This window comes from Catharus ustulatus, chromosome 14 (assembly GCF_009819885.2).
Source record: "Catharus ustulatus isolate bCatUst1 chromosome 14, bCatUst1.pri.v2, whole genome shotgun sequence".
In the NCBI taxonomy this organism is placed as follows: domain Eukaryota; kingdom Metazoa; phylum Chordata; class Aves; order Passeriformes; family Turdidae; genus Catharus; species Catharus ustulatus.
Genome location: NC_046234.1, coordinates 653,673 through 673,647, shown reverse-complemented (window position 1 = coordinate 673,647; position 19,975 = coordinate 653,673). Strand labels below are relative to the sequence as shown.

General features: G+C 55.9%; 2 protein-coding genes across 11 annotated transcripts in view; one reads left to right on the top strand and one right to left on the bottom strand.

The window, feature by feature from the left end:
• Positions 1-1,946: 1,946 nt before the first annotated feature.
• LOC117002725 (tumor necrosis factor ligand superfamily member 10-like) lies at positions 1,947-10,946 on the top strand. The gene is made up of 5 exons (XM_033072084.1): positions 1,947-2,245; positions 4,066-4,212; positions 4,460-4,496; positions 4,786-4,893; positions 5,094-10,946. Exons 1-5 carry the CDS (start codon positions 1,970-1,972, stop codon positions 5,525-5,527), a joined length of 1,002 nt encoding a protein of 333 aa, XP_032927975.1. The 5' UTR covers positions 1,947-1,969; the 3' UTR covers positions 5,528-10,946.
• LOC117002724 (H(+)/Cl(-) exchange transporter 5) overlaps positions 10,936-19,975 on the bottom strand; it is a 26,301-nt gene continuing 17,261 nt past the window's right edge. For all 10 annotated transcript variants that reach the window (XM_033072082.2, XM_033072083.2, XM_033072075.2 and 7 more), the window contains 9 exons: positions 19,146-19,330; positions 18,575-18,697; positions 17,925-18,131; positions 17,537-17,617; positions 16,349-16,891; positions 15,565-15,751; positions 13,199-13,597; positions 11,632-11,848; positions 10,936-11,306 (listed from right to left, as the gene is read on the bottom strand). In XM_033072082.2, coding sequence (XP_032927973.1) covers positions 11,216-11,306; positions 11,632-11,848; positions 13,199-13,597; positions 15,565-15,751; positions 16,349-16,891; positions 17,537-17,617; positions 17,925-18,131; positions 18,575-18,697; positions 19,146-19,330 — 2,033 coding nt within the window. In that variant the 3' untranslated portion in view covers positions 10,936-11,215. The remainder of the gene's footprint in view (positions 11,307-11,631; positions 11,849-13,198; positions 13,598-15,564; positions 15,752-16,348; positions 16,892-17,536; positions 17,618-17,924; positions 18,132-18,574; positions 18,698-19,145; positions 19,331-19,975) is intronic.

The window sequence follows — 19,975 nt, the reverse complement described above, 5'->3', positions numbered from 1 at the left end:
CCCTCCCCTGCCAAACTCCTGCCAGCTGTGCAGAGAGCCTCTCTGCTCCTACATTCCGTCTCCCTATGCCTTGGCTCCTCCAGGTGCCACCACCAGACAGAGGTCACGAAGGGCTGTGAGGAACAGCTTGTGCCCATCCAAGCCAATGTCCCGTCCCTCTTGGGTGACCTCCATCCCTCCAGCTGGCACGTGTGGGGCTGGAAGCAGCCCTGATGCCACCAGGCAGGGAACGTCCCCACCTACTCTGTGATAACAGGGACAAACAAAGAGAGAGAGAGAAGGAGGGAGCCAGGGAAGGGCTGGGGTGCTCCCAGGGCTGGAGGGAAGAAGTTGGATGCGTGAGCCTGCCAGTGGAAGTACAGTGTGATGAGGAAGAGGTTTTTCCCAAAAATCACCTCAGCACAGGAACTGATGGGTTCCAGTCCATCTGAGGGCACATTCCAGGGAGGTTACGGCACGCACGCGAAGACTTCATGTCGCAGGGGCTGCAGTTTCCTCAGGGAGGGCCGTATGTGTGGCCAGCACATGTTGGGAGCCATCAGCCAGGCCGGGCCGGGCTGGGCTGGGCTGGGCTGGGCTGGGCTGAGCTGGAAGGAGCACTCGGGCAACTGAGAGCTCTGGGGAGGAGCAGCCTGCACTGAGGCAGCTCAGGGATCTGCCTTGGCCATCCCAGGACACATGGAACACAGCTAAAATTGCACGTCCCACCATCCTGCCTGAAGCAAGCTGAAGTGAATGTGGGGGACAGGCTGAGAAATGTCAGACTCAGCTCCATGTCAGCATCTCCTGCCGGGTTTCCCCCCTCCCAGCCTCACTGAGAGCACCAGAAGACCCCAAGAAGCCCCTCTCCTGCTCCCCTGCACTTGCTCTGCACCACGGGCACTGAGGAAACAGATTTCCAGGCTCTGCCTGACCCGGCTCTCCCAGTGCACACACCAGGAAACATCAGAAGTGAAAAACAACTCCTCAGCCAGGATTGAGGCATTCTTCTCCCCCTGGCTCTCACCCAATTTTCTCTGCACAGCTCCAGTTCTGGTCCTGCCCTGACTCAGACATACCTTCGGGGTTTTGGCTGCTCCTGGTTTCCCTCTGCTCCTCAGCCCCTGTTGCATCCCACGGAGCAGCACAGGGAGCAGGGGTCCAGGTTCCTTCAGCACAAACATCTACGCCCCAAATGGCAAATCACAGAATCATGGAATGGTTTGGTTTGGAAGGGATCTGAAACTCATCCCATTCCACCCCCTGCCATGGGCAGGGACACTTTCCTCTAGACCGGGATGGCAGCTGCTCCCCAGATGTGCCCTTTGCAGCTCTTCCCTCCTCACCTGGCTTGGCAAGTCCTGAGTCCTTTTCCTGAAAACAACCAGGAAGGTTGAGTTGTCGTGGGATTTTTTTATTACACATAATTAATTACCTCCCTCGCAGCTCAGCGCCCTTCCCAAACTCCACGGAAGGCACCTCGCCTGGGGAAACAGCTCCGTGCCCGGGCAGGGATGGGGCTGTGGCACTGGGTACACACTGAGCTGGCAGAGAGGCAGGGAAATCAGCCCTGGGGCTGGCAGATGCTTTGGGCTGCGAGATGCCCTGCTCTGCCTTCGTGGTGCTCCTGGGGACACTGCGGGGTCGAACGTCCCGGGGAGGGGACAGCCACCTCCATGACGGGTCTGGGGGCTGCTGAGCTGGCTGGGCTCCGGGCTGAGGCCATCCCCCTCCCCAGGGCCCCGCGGGACAGGAGGGAGCGTGAAGTGACTGAGGCTCCCTGGGGACACGCACCGGCCCCGCTGCCTCCCGAGCATCAGCCCCCGGCCACCATCGCCCCCGCTGTCCCCTCGGTGGCCACCAGAGACCCCGCCCCTTCTGCCACAGGCCACCCCCATCTCCCCGCCCCCGTCCCGCCCCCGCCCGTCCGTCCCGCCTCGCTCGGGGCCGCGGCACCGGGACCGGGACCGGGACGGGGCCGGGCCGGGCCATGGCGCCGCAGCCGCCCAGCCCCGGGCAGTACCTGCGCTCCGACAGCGGCGACTCCCACACGCCCATGCTGACCGAGGGCTCCGCTGCCAAGCCCGCTCCCGGAGCCTGTCCCGGTGCCGGTGCCGGTCCGGACGGCGGTCCCGGGGCGGCGCGGGGGCAGCGGCGGCGGCGCTGCGGGCCGCTGTGGGGCAGCGTGGCCGTCATGGCTATCCTGGCCCTGCAGATCGCCTCCACCACCGGCCTCTTCGTCTACTTCACCATGGCCATCTCCAAGGTGAGCTTTGTCCCGGCACCGGCGGCTGCGGGTCCAGATGTGGATTTGGGGGGTGGACACTGTCCCAACTCCGCAGGGAGCCACGGAGCCAGATGTGGATTTGGGGGGTGGACACTGTCCCAACTCCGCAGGGAGTCATGGATCCAGATGTGGATTTGGGGGGTGGACGCTGTCCCAGCTCCGCAGGGAGCCATAGATCCAGATGTGGATTGGGGGGTGGAACACTGTCTCAGCTCCGCAGGGAGCCACAGATCCAGATGTGGATTGAGGGCTGGACACTGTCCAGCTCCCCAGGGAGCCTCGGATCCAGATGTGGATTGGGGGTGGACATTGCCTGAGCTGCAGATCCAGCTGTGCAGGCGTGGACGTGGACACTGTCGCCGATCCAGATGTGGAGAGAAGGCGCCTTTGTCCTGGGCCCTGCTCGGAGCTGAGGTTGGCACCGGGAGAGGGGGGCTCTGCCCTGGGATCCCCTCGGAGTCTCCAGCCCCAGATGTGGCTGCGGGAGGACTTCCCTGGGCTCCAGAGCCCACCGACCCCTGGTTCCGGCTTCATCTCTTCCCTCCTCCTTTTCCCATCGCCCCCCTACACTCCAGGACCCCCAAATCCTCCTCACTCCTTTTGGGAGTTGCTGGGACCCCCCATTCCAGCAGTTCTTACCAGCTGTGCTGGGATCCCGCCATTCCCACCTCCCACGGGGTCACTCGGGCAAAACCGCTCCCAAATTTGGCTGGGACGCCTCTGATCCTTTCAGCAGCCTCGCCAGCCCCTCCCTTCAGCTGCTGATTCCGAGCCACAACAACCCCCCAGCCGCGGGTGGGAAGCTCCAGTCAGGAGATCCATGGGTAGAGGGAAATTCGGGGCTGGCAGCAGTTCCATGGAAGCCGCTCTCATCCCTGAGAGTGAGGCAGAAAAAAAATAAAATAAATAAATAAAATTAAAAAAAAAAAAAAAAAGGGTCGTGCAGTGCCAGACATTCCACAAATCACAGCAGAGACGGGGAAGAAGGAAAAGCCCTGCCCACGGATGCAGGGGGATAAACAGCCTGTCTGGATCCAGCGAAGCATCCTTTGGAGTGGGCTCCAGGCCTCCTTCGGGCTTTGTCTCCATCCCTGGGTCGCATGAGGTCCCTCTGTGAGGGATTTACATGAAAGGCGGGCGGAGGAGGGGAATGGGGAGACACAGCCCCGGGGAAGAGGCGGAGGGAGGAGAAAAGCGCTGTAGTGGAACAATTGGGGCTGATTTCAGCGGCCGGTCACTGGATGTGTGCTGGGAGGAGGGAGTCAGGCTCTTGGAGCTCCTTTAGCCCTGGCAGGGCTCTGAGCTCTCGCTGGAGCCTTCTCCAGGTGAGCACCCCCAGCTCTCCCAGCCTGGCTCCAGAACAGCTCTGTGCCTTTCTCTGGAGCCGCTTCCCGTGCCGGGCTGGCCCCAGTTAGGCGGGCAGCCCTGCCCAGACACGCACCCGCCCCGGGCATTCCGAGGGAACAGCCCCATCCCGGGGGATTCGCTGCCTTGGCAGCGCCCGGCACTCCCCCCTGGGCGGGCAGGTGTGTGCAGGAACCTGCCAGATCCTTTCACTGACCTCACACCGCTGTCCTGTGGAAACACAGGCTGAACTGATCCCAGTATCCTGTGGATCTAGAGGCTGAGTTAATCCCAGTATCCTGTGGATCTAAAGGCTGAAGTGTTCCCAATGCCCTGAGGGCCCAGGTGCTGGAGGAGCTAGGCTGAAGGCAGCTGCCCCCTGCTCTGACCCCAGCAGGATCCTGGCTGCTCCCTCTGTGTGTCCTAGTTTGCCATCACGTTTTTTTCCCTCCCAGCTGAAATCCCAGGCTCCGGGCAGCGCCGAGGAGCTGCGGTGTCTGCAGATGCTCAATCAGCAGCCCGAGGGCTCCAGCCTGGAGGAGCTGAGCAGCAGCCAGGGCTGCCTCAAGCTGGCCAGCACCATCAAAGTCTACGTGGCCACGGTGAGCCCGGGACCAGGAGAGGATGGGGGAGCTCTTGGTTGTCCCCGTGCCTCAGTTTCCCTATCTGCCTTACCAGAGCAGTGGGAGGGGGAAAGAGCCAGGATGGTTCAAGGTGGGAGTGGGACTCAAGCCCTCCTCAGCAGGGAGGTGGTGGGGCCCAGAGACAGCGTGACAGGGAAGGGGATGGAGGCTTGGAGGGACCCCCGTGTCACCTTTAACCAGGGAACTTTCTCTTCTCTGTGTGCAGGTGACTGAGAATATCATCCGCAGGAGCGCCGTGAAGGGTGAGTCCCTCCCGGGCAGCCCTGGGGCTGCTGGGAGCTGGGGCAGGAGAGAGGAGAGCCAGGATTGCCATTTGCAATGACAGGCACACATTCTGGGAATGGGCTGGGGCACAGCCGTGTCCCTTTGTCCAGGGAACCGAGGCCGTGGCACACACAGTGTTTGTTGGTTGATGATTGATGAGACATTTCCATCCCTCAGTAACCTTTTGCTCTGCTGGGTCAGTGGGGCATTCCCTGCCCTGCCAGGTGTCCCCACACTGTCCTTACAGCCTCTGTCCCTTTCCTGCAGAGGCCTGGCAGAGCTACTTCAACACCTCCGAGGGGCAGCTTCCTCCCAAAACAGCTGGGAAACCCTCGGCACATCTCACCCTGCGCCCACAGAGTCTGGCTCAGGATGGTGAGTTGGGGAACCCCTCTGGGCACTGCTGGGGCTCCAAATGGGAACAGGGAAGAGATCAAAGGGCTAGGGACCAGGCTGGTTGGGTGGCTGATGGGGAGAGGTGGCTCCTGTTCTCTCCAAGCTGGAAAGGAGCCAGAGCCACCCCCTCCCCTCCGTGTGCCCCTGCCAGGCCCCTCAGTACCTGTCCCTGCCCGCAGGACACTCGCAGCGCTTCGGGAACCTGTCGCAGTCGTGCCGCCACGCCCTGACGCACTGGGGGCACAGCAGCCTGCAGTCCCACGTGCAGAACATGACGTACAGAGCAGGGCGGCTGCGCGTTGAGCAGCCGGGCAAGTACTACGTGTACTCCCAGATCTACTTCCGCTACCGCGGCACCGGCCGTGACTCGGGCCCACAGCTGGTGCAGTGCATCCAGTGGCAGCCGGCCCACGGCCCGCCCGTGCTGCTGCTCAAGGGCGTGGGCACCAAGTGCTGGGCACCTGAGGCCGACTACGGGCTCCACGCGCTCTACCAGGGCGGGCTCTTCGAGCTCAAGGCCGGGGATGAGCTCTTTGTCTCCGTCTCCTCCTTGGCCATCGACTCCAACGATGCAGCAGCCAGTTACTTCGGGGCCTTCCGGCTCGACCTGTGACCCCCCTGCGCTCCCACCTGGCCTGTGTGGCAATGGCCCAGGGCTGGCACAGGGTTCTTCTCGCTGTGCTGAGCCTCTTGGCTCGTCCCTCACCACGAGGGACACGGGAGTGGCTGCCCACAGGGCCCTGCTGAGTTCGGTGCCACCCTCAGCCATGAACCAGGAAGGGGCTCCAGGACCTACAGAGGACATGCACAAGTGGGGAAATGCCAGCCCTGGTGCCAGAGCAGCTCCCTGCAATAGGACAGGCACCAGGGCCACGTCTGCCACTGCGACACAAAGTGTCCCCATGGCAGGGTGACACCCATGGGTCTGACCCCACCTTGGGCAGGGCTGTGGGACCAGGACCTGGGGCTGGGAGCACCCCTGGGGCACAGGGCTGGCACCTCTGGGCACAGCAATGACACCCCTGGGGTACACAGTGAGGGCATGGGGCAGGTCCCAGGTCAGCCTCTGGAAGGAGTGAAGGAGTTTCAGTTTGGGAGATGAAAACCTGGGGCAACACCAGCCATGGCTGCAGGGAGGGCAAAGGGCAGGACCGTGACACTGCCGCAGTCACCAGTCCTGGCACCACACCTGGCACGTGGCACCGGGGCACGTGGTGACCAAACCAGGCTGCACAGGACCAGGAGCTCAGCACAGCTGCTGACCAAGCATCTCTTCCCATGGGATTTTGTGCCCCCCAGCCCTCATGGACAGCACAGCCCCCAGTTCCTCACACCTCCAGCCCTGGCACTCCCTGCAGGATCCCAGCTCTGGGTGAGCCCGGTGGTCGCAGCAGGACCTTGGAGGGACCAAACCATCTTTTGGTTCAGGCAGGGCAGAGCAGGGCCCAACTGGCTCAGCCCATGGACACTGGCACAGCCCCCTTTTCTAACTCCGCCTGTACTCTCTGTATCCTAATTAGCCTGGGGGAATTTACAGACAGGCATGGGGCTCCCAGGGAGGATGGAATAAATCCTTGTACTCCAGCGTAGGTCTGGCCCTTTGCACCCAGGATGGACCCAGAGCCAGGGGGAGCAGGGCTGGGGGTAACAAAATCCATTCTAAAAACCATCCCCTTTCTTTCACCTCTCATCCCCCGTCCTGCTGTCCCAACCACCTCGGTGACTCACAACAGGACTCCTGGCATCCTCAAACACTCCCAGGAGCACCAAGCCTATCCCACCCCTGGAGCAGCCATGGGAGAGCAGGGCTGGGCCAGCAGAGCTGGGACTGCAGGAAATGCAACAGGTGGCTCCAAGATTTCCTTTGGGAGGGAGTTGAACATAGACATGGCCAGTGGAGCCAGCAGAGGTGGTGTTTGCCACGGAGGAAGCAGGGAAAGCAGAGAGCAGGAGAGCTGGGCTCAGTGCCAGGCAGCAGTGGCCCACACTGCTTTCCTGGAAAGGAGAGGGCTCGTGGGTGGGTGCATGGGGAAAGGAGAACTCCAGCAGCATCAGGGCAAAGAGCAGCCTCACCCTGTCTGTGAGAGCCCAGCTGGAATTCCTGACTGTGAGGAACTGGCACAGGTTCTCCCAAGCAGCCTCAGCCCCTCTGGCTCCTCCCTGGGGCACCCCCTGCACACCCCCAGTCTGGCCAGGTGCTCCCACCTGGACAAGAGAATCAGCCCGCAGCAGGAGAACCCAGCAGTGAAAACCCAGCCTCCACAAAAACTGCCTGTGCCAACACTGCCTGTCCCAGGACGTGCTCCAGGACATTAGGAACAAAGTGTGGGAAGACCTGGATGAGAGCACACCACATTTCTCTCACTGAGGAAACAAAATCTGCTGCACAAATGGAGCAAAGTACTGAGGATTTCTCATACAGCTTTCCTGTTATTGTTAAAATTGTTTATTAGAAATTACAACTCACTATTTTAATGTGAGTATTGCTGACAAGTTCACTCTAGCTCCTACTAGAAAGTGAAGTCAATAGTCCCTAAACCAGCTCTGCATCCCCTCACAGCCTCTGCCTGCACCTCCCTCAGCCTGGGGAGAGCCACAAGAATAAACAACTCCCCATCATCTCTTCTGACCCTGTCCCCAAAACTGAGAGCCCAGCTCCCAGGCAGCTCAGTGCCCTTACAGTGTCCCTAAGATGTCCCTGCAGTGTCAATTCAGAGCCTCTGAGCCCTTCCTTAACATCTTGAGCTGAAGGAGGACAGGCTCAGAAGGGATAATGGGGAGAAATGCCCTGTGAGAGAGGTGAGGCCCTAGCACGGGGTGCCCACAGAGGCTGAGGCTGCCCCTGGATCCCTGGCAGTGCCCAGGGCCAGGCTGGATGGAGCTGGGAGCAGCCTGAGATGGTGGGAGGTGTCCCTGCCATGGCAGGGGTGGAACAGGATGTTTCATCATCCCAACCCAAACCACTCCAGAATTCTGTGACTCCGTCCTGCTCTGGCCCAGCCTGGGAGGCAGGGGGAGACTGCAGCACTAATAACATTTCCACACTGACCCGATTTCCCATGGCCTCACCCTGAGGATTCAATCCAGACACAAAGTGCTTCCTGCAGCCGCTGCCAAAGGACCCTCTTAACTCCAGTGCCGAGGAGCTTTTACCTCAGCCCAGGGCATTCACAGCCTGAGCCTTCTCTCAATAAAACCTGGACCCAAAGGTTCTCTTCTCCCTCTTTGTTGTTATGAACCATCTCACTGCTACCTCCAAGTCTCCATCCCTGCCCAGACACGATCTCGTTTCTCTTTCAAGTCCCCAGCCTGGTCCAAGTTCACAGCAGGGAGAGGAAATCCACGTCAGCAGGGCAGGAAATCATTCCTGGGGCCACTGTAAATAAAGCATACAAAGAGAGGCAGTGGGGTGTGGTGTGAACCCAGCAGTGCCCCCCACTCTGCCCCAGGGCACCAGCCCCGCCACGCCGGCAGGAATTCAGCCTGAAAAAAGGGGTAAACGAAACAGAAACCTCTTTGTACAGCACGAAGAATTCATGGAGCTGCGGGATGCTCCTTAAACCCTCGGGAAAACACGAATGCTGTTACTGGGGCGCTGTGAGCAAGCAGGGAGGGGCTCACTCAGCTCAGCTCAGCTGTACTGCAGGAGGCTCAGCCCATCCCCTGTGGAATCCCTGGTTTGAGTGGGAAGGACCTTTAAATCCGTTTAGAGCAATCCCATCCCAGCTGTGCTTTTCCCAGCCCCTTTCCCTCGGCCCCACTTAGACCCCAGAGGGAAGAAAGGATTTCTCCCCTTCGCAGGAGCCAGAGGCAGCAGCAGGGCCGTTCCCCCCAGCTCCCTCTAGGGCTCAGCACCCCTGGGCAGAGCAAGCTGAGCACAAGGGAATAGCTGAACCACGGAATCAGACTGGTTTGGGGTGGTACCTTAAAGTCAGCTCCCCCCAGTCCCATCCTGCCCTTCCAGCATCCCAGAGCCGAGGGCATCCAGCCCTGGCCCCAGAGAGGTCCCAAAAACCACGGGCCATAAATGAGATATTGCAACTCCCTGGTCATTCTGGGTCATTCCTCCCGTGGATGGATCTTCCTGGCTCTGTCTGCACCCCCGTGTGCCAAAGGGAACACCAGGCTCCTCCTGGAGTGAAGTGATGGAAGAGCAGGAGCTGGGCAGGACAAAGCTCTCCTCACCATGATGAAAAACTCCTGCCTGTACCCAAAGTGAGCCTCCCTAAAGCCTGGCCCTGCTGGGCTTTTCCTGCCCTTCCCAGACAGGACTTTCCCCGGACAGCATCCCAGGACTTTCTCTCACTGAAAGAACAATCTGTGACACAAACATAGCAGCAGCTGAGGAGAACAAGGAGCTGCTGGGCAGCTGCTTCCTGCCCCGGGCTCCCATTCCCTCTGCAATTCCCTCTGACAGCTGCAGGTCCCCCTGACAGCTGCTCCCTGTCCTCCTGCTTCCCCAAGAGCAGCTGACATGAGCCACCAGCCAGCTGGGGTGTTCCATCTGGGATAACCCTGCACACAGCTTTCCCTTTTGGCACCTTACCTTGGCACTGGGCTGCTGCAGCCTTCCCACCAGGAGAGGAATCCGCTCGTGGATCACGGATCTAATTGAGGCAGAACCACATTTCCCAAGCTGGGACTCTCCTGAGGATGGGAAGGTGAGGAGAAAATAGAAAAGCTTGGTGTTTCTGGTGTCCCAGGTGTGCCACAGCAAGAGAAGCCAGCCTGTATGGGACAGGCATTCCTAGAAAGGAGTTCCCAGGGGATTGGGAGAAGGCAGCTTCTTCCCTGAACTCAGCCCCAGCTCCCAGGAGCATCCACTTGCCCTCCAAACAGAACAAGAAAAGGCATTTCAAAGCAAAGCTGCTGCTGGCATGGGCTGAAGCAGCACGTGAAGAATTCCAACCATCTCCTGCTGCATAAAACCACCACAGACCAGTCCAGGCATTTATTTTCCAAGCAGAAGGAACTGGATCCATCAGTGACATCTCAGGTTGAAGCAACTTTGAGCTGTACAAGGATTGAGACATCAGGTGGAAGCAGCAGAGCAGGGACTGGCTGCTGGATGGCTTTGGAAGATCAAGAATCTGGCTTCTGCTCCTTAGAAAGACAAGGAATTTGTTTGTATCAGATTTTCAAAGGGGCCCAGCCAAGTCCAGCCAAGAGTCCCCACTCCCCACAAACACGACACAGCTGAGAACAGGACGAAGAGCCTCCCAAATCCCAGTGAATGGGCACAGTTCTATAAACAGGAAAATCATTTGGTCAGTGCTGGGACAGGGCCTGGGGAGCACAGGGGGCTGTGATGGGGTTTCTTGCATAGTTGTTGGCCAAAGGAGAGCTAGAGCAGTGGATTCCTGCTGGGAATGCCCCAGCTGGGATGCAGGAGGGAGCAGGATCAGCATCCCCAGGCACAGGACTCTCAGTGGGGCACGGGGAAAGGAGCCAGCTGTGCCATCCCCAACACCACCAGGGCTTGGGAAGGGCACGGATTCAGGACTCAGCCTCTGGGATTTCACTGCTGTGCTCAGAGGAAATCAAGGAGAAGGAATCCTTGGGCAGGGATCGGAGAAAGGGAGCAGGATGGGGAGACACCTGTGAACCCATCCTTCTTCCTCCTTGGGGTTCTCCTGACAAGGCAGCAGCAGCGTAATTAATGCATGCACTAATTAATCAAAACCAGCATCTTCCCAATCAGAAACTGGGCCCAGTTTTAAGGAGACCTGATGTGGGGGTTTTGTTTGTTGGTTTTTTTTTTCCTTCTTTCAGCCAAGCAGCCTCAGCCGGGCAGATTTCATTTTTCTCTCCCCTATTTTGGCTTCCCAAGGTTGTGGTTTTTCCTGATGGACACAACTGGGAATAGACCATGCTGAGCCCAGCCCTGTCCCTCTGTCACCACCTGAACACTGTGTGCAAAACCATCCTGCCCCTTCCACACCTCTGGAGGTACACAAACACCTTGGCTTTTCCTCCCCACATTTGTGACAGTAGGTCCAACAAAAGAGGAGGAAATAAATACAATTCTCTAACATTTTGCTTTTACTCCTTCATGGAATCTTTCCAACGCAACTTCACAAAAGCAATGTAAATAAAGTCTCTTTTTCCTTCTAAAAAGAAGATCATGTTCCACAGACTCCATAGTGCAATTGGTTATCTGGTACAAAAAAAAAATATCTTCTTCAGTTCCATGGAGGAAAACACTGGAAACAGTTCCATGGTCTCAATAAAAATAGGAAAGTCTACCCAGGATGGGCTAGAAAGGTCCAGGTGTGTGGGACACAGTCCCTCCAGTCTGCCTCTAGTTGAAGAGGATGGACTCAGGGTCCTGGTTGGCCATCTGTGCAATGTGCTTTAGTACATCCTTTTTGGTAATGATCCCCAGCAGCTTCCTGGAAAATGAAAAAACATTTTTAATGCATCAACACTGTCACAAGGGACCCTGGCAGAGCCACTTGAGGAGTTTTTTGGGATTCAAAGTGACACCCCACAGACAGCACTGCACCCTCAGAGGGTGGTGAAACACTGACACAGTCCCAGAGCAGCTGTGACTGCCCCATCCCTGCAAGTGTCCCAGGCCAGCTTGCACAGGGACACTTCAGAGAGCTCGGCTGTCTCAAGTGCCTTTGCCAGGAAAGAACTGCTCCAGCATGCAGCCCAGATGACCCCAGTGCTGCCCTGGAGCAGAGCAGAGAGCCCAGAGCCACAGGCTCTCACCCGTTGTGAGTGACCAGGCACTGGCGCAGCCCCAGCTTGCGGAAAATGTCCACCACGATCTCCATGGGCGTCTCGTCCGTCACTGTGAAGGGACTCAGGTCCAGGATGCTCCTGAGCTTCAGCACAGATGGGGAGCTCGGAGGAAGTGGGGGACAGTAGTCAGTGAAACAAATAACTGAGGTGCTCACGATCCCATCCTGCTTCTTCCGGGCGTTTTCTGGAGAGAAACATTGGGTTCAGTGTCAGCACTCCTTTCCTTTAACACACACAAGAGCGTTCCTGTTCCTCAGCTCACATTTCAGGGCTTTACAAGTCCTTTCCTCCCCTTTGCTAGAGCTGTTCCCACCCCAGAAGGGTGTGATGGGTTTCTTCTAAGGGAACCGTGGAATCATTAAGACTGGATAAGACCTTTAAGGCCATCAAGTCCAACCATGGACCAGCATCACACCACAGTCACCAGTAACCCATGTCCTCAAGTGCCATATCCACACATTTTCTGAACACAGGGATAGTGACTCCAGGGCTGGAAAACCCTTTCCATAAAAACATTTTCCCCAATATCCAACCTAAACCTCACCTGGACACAACTTTGGGTCTTATCCTGTCACTTGTTATGTTGGAGAACCTCGAAGATCTCCAAAGTTCCACTGCAGGGCAGGATCAGCACATCAGCTTGCCCAAAGCCAAGGCTGTTGCACCTGTGCTCTGACCAGGTAAACACAAATCCTGGAGAACTTTTATCTTCCCAGTTTTTAGAGGAGGTAAATAAAATGCTTTGTACTTTCATGAGTCACTGATTTGGGTCCCATGCAGAGCAGTTAAAGGACTATTTTTAAGCACTCAACGACTGGCACAGGCTCCATGGACGTCACCAGGGTCAGGAACGGAAAACAAGTCAAGCACTGGCCATCCCTCAGAGCAGGGCACACAGGTACTGTGGGTACCTGCCTCATTACAGTCTCACATCAGCATTCCAAGGCTTCCTGCCAAGGGGCAGGTCTGGCAGCCCAAACACCAGGTTGGATATTCAGAATACTTTACAATATTTGGGATATTTGATCATGAACACCCAAATCCCATCCTGTGCACAGCCTGGGGACAGGACCACTCTTAATGAATCCCTGGAGATCCCAAGGAAGCCAAGAGCAGAAGCTCATGGTGGTATTACAGAAGGTAGGCAATGCACATAATATCCTGATGTACTCATTCCTGTAATTTATTCCATATTGTCCCAGGCACCAGGGCCAGGACAAGAGGACACAGCCCCATGCTGTGCCAGGGGAGGTTCAAGTTGGACATCAGCAGGAATTTCTCCGCAGGAAAGCTTGCTAAGATTGAAGAGGCTGCCCAGGGAGCTTGAGTCCCCAAGGGAAGGACTGGAGGTGGTACTCAGTGCTCTGGGCTGGGGATTGGGCACAAGATGGACTCAATCTTGAGAGCTTTTCCAGCCTCAACGACCCTGTGGCAAGCCACCCCAGGCAAGCAGAGCCCACCCACCAGACCCACCAGCAGCAGCAGGGTGTGCCCCCCTGAGCCAGCTGCCAGCAGCAGCACCCCCGGCCCTCACCGATGGAGATGATGAGGTCCCTCCTGAGCACGAAGCCCACGAGGCGCTGGGACGCGCGGGACACCACCACGGGGTAGCCGCTGTAGGTGGTGCTGCTGACGATGGCCTCCACGTCCTCCACGGTCATGGTGTCCTGCGTGATGACCGTGAGTGCGGGGTCGCTCTTGCGCGGCCGCATCACGTCCATGGCGCGCGTCTTGTGCGAGAACTCCTCCTTGGCCTCCAGGAACGGGTACCCGTTCAGACGGATGTGCGCGTCGTAAATGCCCTCACGCCCGATGGCGTCGGCCACCCACTTGCTGGTCATGGCTGCGGCCATCAGAGGCACGATGTACTCCAGCCCCCCGGTGAGCTCGAACATGATGACCACCAGCGACACGGTCATGCGGGTCACGCCCCCTGCGAACACAGCAGGGTCACTCTGTGTCACAGTACCGTCCCCTCCGGGCAAGGGTGGTGCCAGCAAAGCCGGACTGCCCCGCTCAGCACTGCCAAACTGTGCCAAACTGCCAGCTGAGAGGGATGTGGGGCTCCAGGTGACTCCTCAAAATGCTGTTCATTGTATCCAGAGGACACAGTAATTCATTTATTGTTTAAAATGCTGTTCCTTGTATCCAGAGGATACAGCAATTCACGGGTCCTGGGTGACAAGAGCCCAGTCCACAGTGTTTTTAGTATCACCTGCAGGCTCCTCTGAAGCTACTCTAGTTTTGGTTACAATGCATTATGTACTTTTCATTGCAGAGCATCCTAAAACTAATCAACACTTCTATTATTACCTAGAGACTATCACAACTACTGAGATTACCATATTCACATCACTATCTTTTAACCACAAAAAGTTAGTATATTACAGTTCAAGCTAGAAGTTGTTTTTCAGTTTTCTTGCAGTGGAAAATTTTGAGATCTTTTCTCTACTTGCAACATTGGTTTTTTTGTTTGCCTGTGAAAATTTTTTTGCTTGGTAAAAATACCTTTTGTTTGAGGTGGGTTTATCCTTTGCTCTGAGTCATAAAAACCCCTTCTACCTTGCTTGCTCTTTTGCTTTCTAGTTATCCAGTAAGACTGGCTCAGCAATTCTTTTCCTCTATATCAAAACTTGCTTTCATTTCTATTCCTTCTTCAGATTCTACATTCAAAGATCTTTGTTACACATACGTATCTGTGAGACCTTCCTGTCAAATCCTTATCCTTCCCAACACCAAACCACCAGAACAGAACTGAAACCTCTGTCCTTTCCACAGCACCAAAACCTCTGTCCCAAATATTTTACAGGAGTTTTGTTCCAATACCCATTCCCCAAAGGGGCACAGATCCTTCAGTGCTACCCAGAAACATTAATGAAGTGCATTTATCTTCCATCAATTATATGCAAACAATCCCCAGAAAGTCTGGGTTTGAAGGAACCTTGAAGTCCACCTCATTCCGACCCCTTCCACCTTCCACTAGACTGGGTTGCTCAAGCAAGGTGTATCCCCTCTAAAAAGGCCAAAGATGGGGTTTGGTTGCAGTTTTTAGAGGGGACTTTCTCCTGATAAAGTAGTCCCTTAGGAGTTAAACATATTCCACGCACGAGGGGACTGGGAATTGTGAAACTGAAGTTCAGTCACATGCACCCAGTCTTTCCAGCTCAACCAAGAGGAAGAAGTGTTACCAAAAAACAGAGCACTTAAAAGCAGAATTGCATCACAAGATTTAAGACCACAACAGGAAGTAAAATTAATTAAAACTCCACACAAAAATTCAAGTCCTTGGGCAGCCTCAACTGCTCTGGCTCCCACTCAGGAGCTCCCCACTGCAGCTGCTGTGCCCAGCACCAGGCTGGAGATGGCAAAAGACCACACCAGGGTGAGGAACACATGGCACACAAGAACACGTGGCTACTACAGCATTTCCTGGCATTCCTGAGGTGACCCCAGCTCTGGTGGCCACCCACAACCACAGAATCACTAAAGGGTGGAACGAGATCACCTTTGAGGTCCCTCCCAGCCCAAACCTCCTGTGGTTCAATGGTTAAGGCTGGGATAACCCCTAAGACCCAGCACACCCTTGTAATCAAGGCCCAGCTTACCCAGACCCAGGGAGCCCCACATTCACCCAGCACACCCTTGTAATCAAGGCCCAGCTTACCCAGACCCAGGGAGCCCCACATTCACCCAGTACACCCCTGTAGTCAAGGCCCAGCTTATCCAGACCCAGGGAGCCCCACATTCACCCAGCACACCCTTGTAATCAAGGCCCAGCTTACCCAGACCCAGGGAGCCCCACATTCACCCAGTACACCCCTGTAGTCAAGGCCCAGCTTATCCAGACCCAGGGAGCCCCACATTCACCCAGCACACCCCTGTAATCAAGGCCCAGCTTACCCAGACACGCAGCAGCGCCCACCATGGCGTAGAGGCCAGGGGTGATGCAGTCGGCCCCAGGGCTGCACCAGCCACTGAAGATGGCCCAGTCATGGTGGTAAAAGGCCAGCTGCTCCACAGCCACCCCCAGCAGCCGGCCTGCAATCGCCCCCACAGCCATACTGGGGATGAAGAGCCCCGAGGGCACCTGTGGGAACAGGGGGCAGTGAGCAGCACAGCCCTGGGGCTGCACAGAGCAGGGGGGGTCCTCAAACCACAGCAGTGGAGCTCAGTTGGACATTGGAAAAGTCATCTAGTCACTGCACATCTCCTGCAAGGAGCAGGGACATGGAAACTCCACCAGCTCCATCCACTGCAGGGCAGCTGACACCTGGGAACTATACCTGCAGCTCCAGAGGCTGCTACAAACAACTTCCAAACCCTCTGAGCAAGGAACAGTTCCAGTTATGCTTCAACAAATGAAGACACTGATTGCTTTGCAATTAGCTCTTTCATCTAAATCACATTTTTATCAAAAAAGCTTGAGACAGAACAATTAAAGAGCATTCAGTGTCTGGAAAATGGGATGTGGAGCCCTGAGGCACCAGTAGTGATGGCACTGGTGCCCACTCAGGCTGGAAGGTTTTTACTGCCCTCAGGTCCAAGCAGCAGGACAAACAACTGCAATGTGTCCCTTCAGACAGAGTTTGGGGGGACACACCTCTGCTTAGGGAGGAAATCAAACCCTAAGGCTCCTGAAGAGCATGAAGGGAAGAACACGAGGTCCTTCACAGGCAACCCTCACCTTCATGCCAAAGGTGAAGATGGTGATGAAGACCTTCATGATGAGGGCCAGTGCCAGCTGCCACATGGCCGTGTAGACACCGGGGCCGGCGGCACGGTCGGGCAAATCGTCACCCTTGGTGCTGTTGAAATCGTTCACGTACTCACAGAGCTTGGAAGAGTCCAGGATGCCACAGTCATTGAAGAGCTCAGAGATGAGCTCGCTGGTGCTCATCCTGGTGTACTCGTTGGGGAAGGCCAGGATGGCCGTGATGGCCGTGACCACCAGCACCTCCAGCACCGGGTACTTGCCCAGTCGCGTTGTCTTGCGCCGCCTGCACCAGGCGATGTTGCTGCGGATGAAGAAAGCTCCCCAGAGCCCCCCAAAGATCCCCAGCAGGATGAAGGGCACCAGCTCCAGCAGGTGCCATGGCATGTGGAACTCCACGTAGAACAGCACAAGACGGCTGTTGCCGAAGGGGTTGATGGAGCGCAGGGTGAAGGCGGCGACCAGCGCGGCAAAGAAGGAGCGCCACAGGGTCTTCAGAGGGAAGTAGTAACTCACCTGAGGGGCACAGCAAAGCACAGCTGGACACCTGAACACTCAGCATGACCCCAGTGTAGGCAGCAAAGCCAGTACAGAGATCCAGGAGTGCTGGCTCATTCCCTGCCCCCAGCCAAGTACCCCCAGGCTTGCTCTGGAGCTGCATTTCTAGGAAGACCTCAGTCAGGGGGATGGGCCCTGGCCTGCAGCACATGCATGTGCCCTCTGTGATCCCTGCAGCTCATTGGGGTAATAAAACCTGTTACACATCAGCCATGAGCTGAACCCAGAGAATTCCATGGCTCCGCAAGGTCCAAAGTACCAAACAGCAGTGCCTGCCATCACTGCCACCAACTATTGCTCAGCTGAGTAGATCCATCCCAGCCTTCCTCTGAAATCCATCCTGGTACTCCCCTGAGCTAAACAGTAATGATCCTTTCATATCCAGATCAAGACATTAAGGATTAAGTGGTCCTTGGGAAGAAAAGAGGATTGATAAACCAGAGAAGTTTGTTCCCTGGGACACACTCAGGAAAGCGGACAAGGGAAAAAGGCCTCAAGCTGTGCCAGGGGAGGGTCAGGGTGGACACCAGGAGGAATTTCTCCACAGGCTGTGTTTCTGATCCACAGGGTAAGGTCTGCACTATAGCAGCATGGCAAGGTTACCTCCTCCAGGCTGAAGAGCACTCCTCCAATGGGAGCTCCAAAAGCCACAGACACGCCGGCGGCAGCAGCTGCTGACAGCACCTGAGGGACACACAGAGACACTCAGGTTTCTCAGCCCACCCCCTTTCCTGGTCTGTCTTCACTTAAATTTGGACAATGTTCATCTACAGCACAGTCTGCTAGGTCTGGCCTGCTTTGAGACATCAGGGAAAAGCTGGAGTGAGCCAATTCCCTAAGGAGCTCCAAAAAAATCAGCGTTAACTGAGCCACTTAGCCCAAAACAGAGCCATTTAGCACAAAACACCAGCACCTGCCCCAAACAGGGCCACCTGCCCCCATCCCCAACCCCAAGACCCTATGCCCCGCCCAGGCCAGGGTCCCCACACACCTCACGGCGCTTGGCCTCGTTCTTGCGGTACTTGGTGAAGAGGTGGCACAGGATGTTCCCACAGCAGCAGGCCACGTGCACCAGCGGCCCCTCCTTGCCCAGGCTCAGCCCCGAGGACACAGCCAGCACTAGCGTGATGGTTTTGATGACCAGCGTCCACTTGCCCAGGTAGCCTCTAATGATGAAACCACTTAAGATAGTTTTGATCTGGAAGTCAAGCACACAAAGCTCTACAGGCTTTCATTCAAGCCCTGGTCAGAGCTTCTCAGTTACTGGGTGTTCCCAATACTGCCCCTCCCTACAGCTTTCCAGAGTCCCCCTGAGCTATCAAAAGTGAGAGTCCCAAAAAAGCTCTCTCCATGCAATGGCAGGAGCAGCCATCTGAATCCTTTCCTTAGGGCCACTGTCCCTGTGCAGGAACACCTAAATCCCTCCTGCAGCAATGCCAAAACAAGGGATTGCATGGAGACTTTAGTATCAGACATGTGTCCTGGTTTAGGGCAAATCTGAGAAGAAACCAAGCTTCAAACAGCTTGGAAAAACACCTGTGTATGAACCCATCCTCTAATGTGGAATATATTATTCCACAACAAGCACATGTAAATTTTGGGTGGTGGATCCCTACCCCACCTGAAAAACAACCCACTCACCTCTGGGATCCCTGAGCCACAGGCATAGGGAGCAAAGCCCTTCACCAGGAGCACAGCAAGGAGGGAGAACATCAAGGCCCAGATGACGTACATGAAGTAGTTGAGGATATATGCAAAGGCCCCCTGAAACACAGAGGAAGTTGCCCAAATCAGATGGTTTCAATTGAAACCACATCAGACCTGGGCACTGAAGTGAGCACAGGGAGCCAGCAGGTGATCCCACAGATAAAAATGGAGAGACCTGCCCCAGGTCTGGCATTTCAAGGCCTGGTTCCATTCTGGGTTGCCAATCATGGCACTCATTCCCCCAGAATGTTCATGGGCAAAACCCCCTCCAAAGCACATCCTGGGCACAGCAGGACACACTGCTCCTGTAATGTCACAGGGTTTTGCCTCCCCACATGCCCCCAAGGACTACACCCACACAAGCTGTTTATTGACACCCCTTCAGAACCCCAGTGATGAAGCACTGAACCAGGGCCTGGACTCCTGGCACCCATATCAGCCCAGGGGTGCCACAGGCTGGGCAAGCAGGGACCTGAGCACGAGAGCAGCTGCAAGCACACATCACCTCTCCATGGCCAAGGATGAGCTGGGACCAGCTCTTCCACTCAGGACACTTGTCCCTGTCGGTGAAGGTGGTGTTGGATTTCCAGCAGCAGTGCTCGTGGTTGAACCAGAACCCTGCCAAGCACACTCCTTCCTTCAAATCTGTCATCCAGTGGGCAGAGATGTCGATCAGACCTGCCAAGGAACCTGGTTTGAAGGGAAAAAAAAAACAGAATAATTTAATGAGCAGACTCAAACACCTGAAGGTCACAGTCTGCCCCACCAATTTTTGACTCTCCTCCCAACACACAGAGCAGTGTGCTATTTCTGCCTAAAACTGGGGAGAGCTCAATGAGAGGATTTGCCTGATTTTGAGTAATTTCAATATATTGAAAAGAGCAGGTCAGGAAACAGAGCATGACTGATGATATTTCAAAGGCTGACTGTGTTCAGTCCCCCTGCCCTGCATCACCAGCAATTAATTCTTCTCAATAACTGTTTATTAAATACAGCACAGCAGCAGTGGAAAGAGGGGTGCAGCAGGGCAGAGAGGGGTGTCCCATATTCCTGAGGGACTCAGACAAAAATGTGTCACCAGGATCCAGGAGCTGCATCAACAACAGCAACACTGTGACAGGAATAACTCTGAGTTTGGAGAAAACATTTCCAACCCTAATTTCAAAAAAGAAAAATAAAGGAGGGGAAAATTACAGCTATGCCAAGCAAAACAAAGCAAGCAGAGCCAGCACAGAAGGGATGTCACGTTTAAGAGGAATCTTCAAGTCACTTTTGTTGTAAATCCTCCAATCCCAAAACCCCCACACCAAGGCAGAGGTCAGGGACCTCTGATCC

What these genes read in the sequence shown, in the direction of transcription:
- LOC117002725 (XM_033072084.1), top strand. Translation starts at nt 1,970, where the DNA reads ATGGCGCCGCAGCCGCCCAGCCCCGGGCAGTACCTGCGCTCCGACAGC. An exon ending in TCACCATGGCCATCTCCAAG is followed by an intron (nt 2,246 to 4,065) that starts GTGAGCTTTGTC and finishes TTTCCCTCCCAG; the next exon opens with CTGAAATCCCAGGCTCCGGG. An exon ending in TCAAAGTCTACGTGGCCACG is followed by an intron (nt 4,213 to 4,459) that starts GTGAGCCCGGGA and finishes CTCTGTGTGCAG; the next exon opens with GTGACTGAGAATATCATCCG.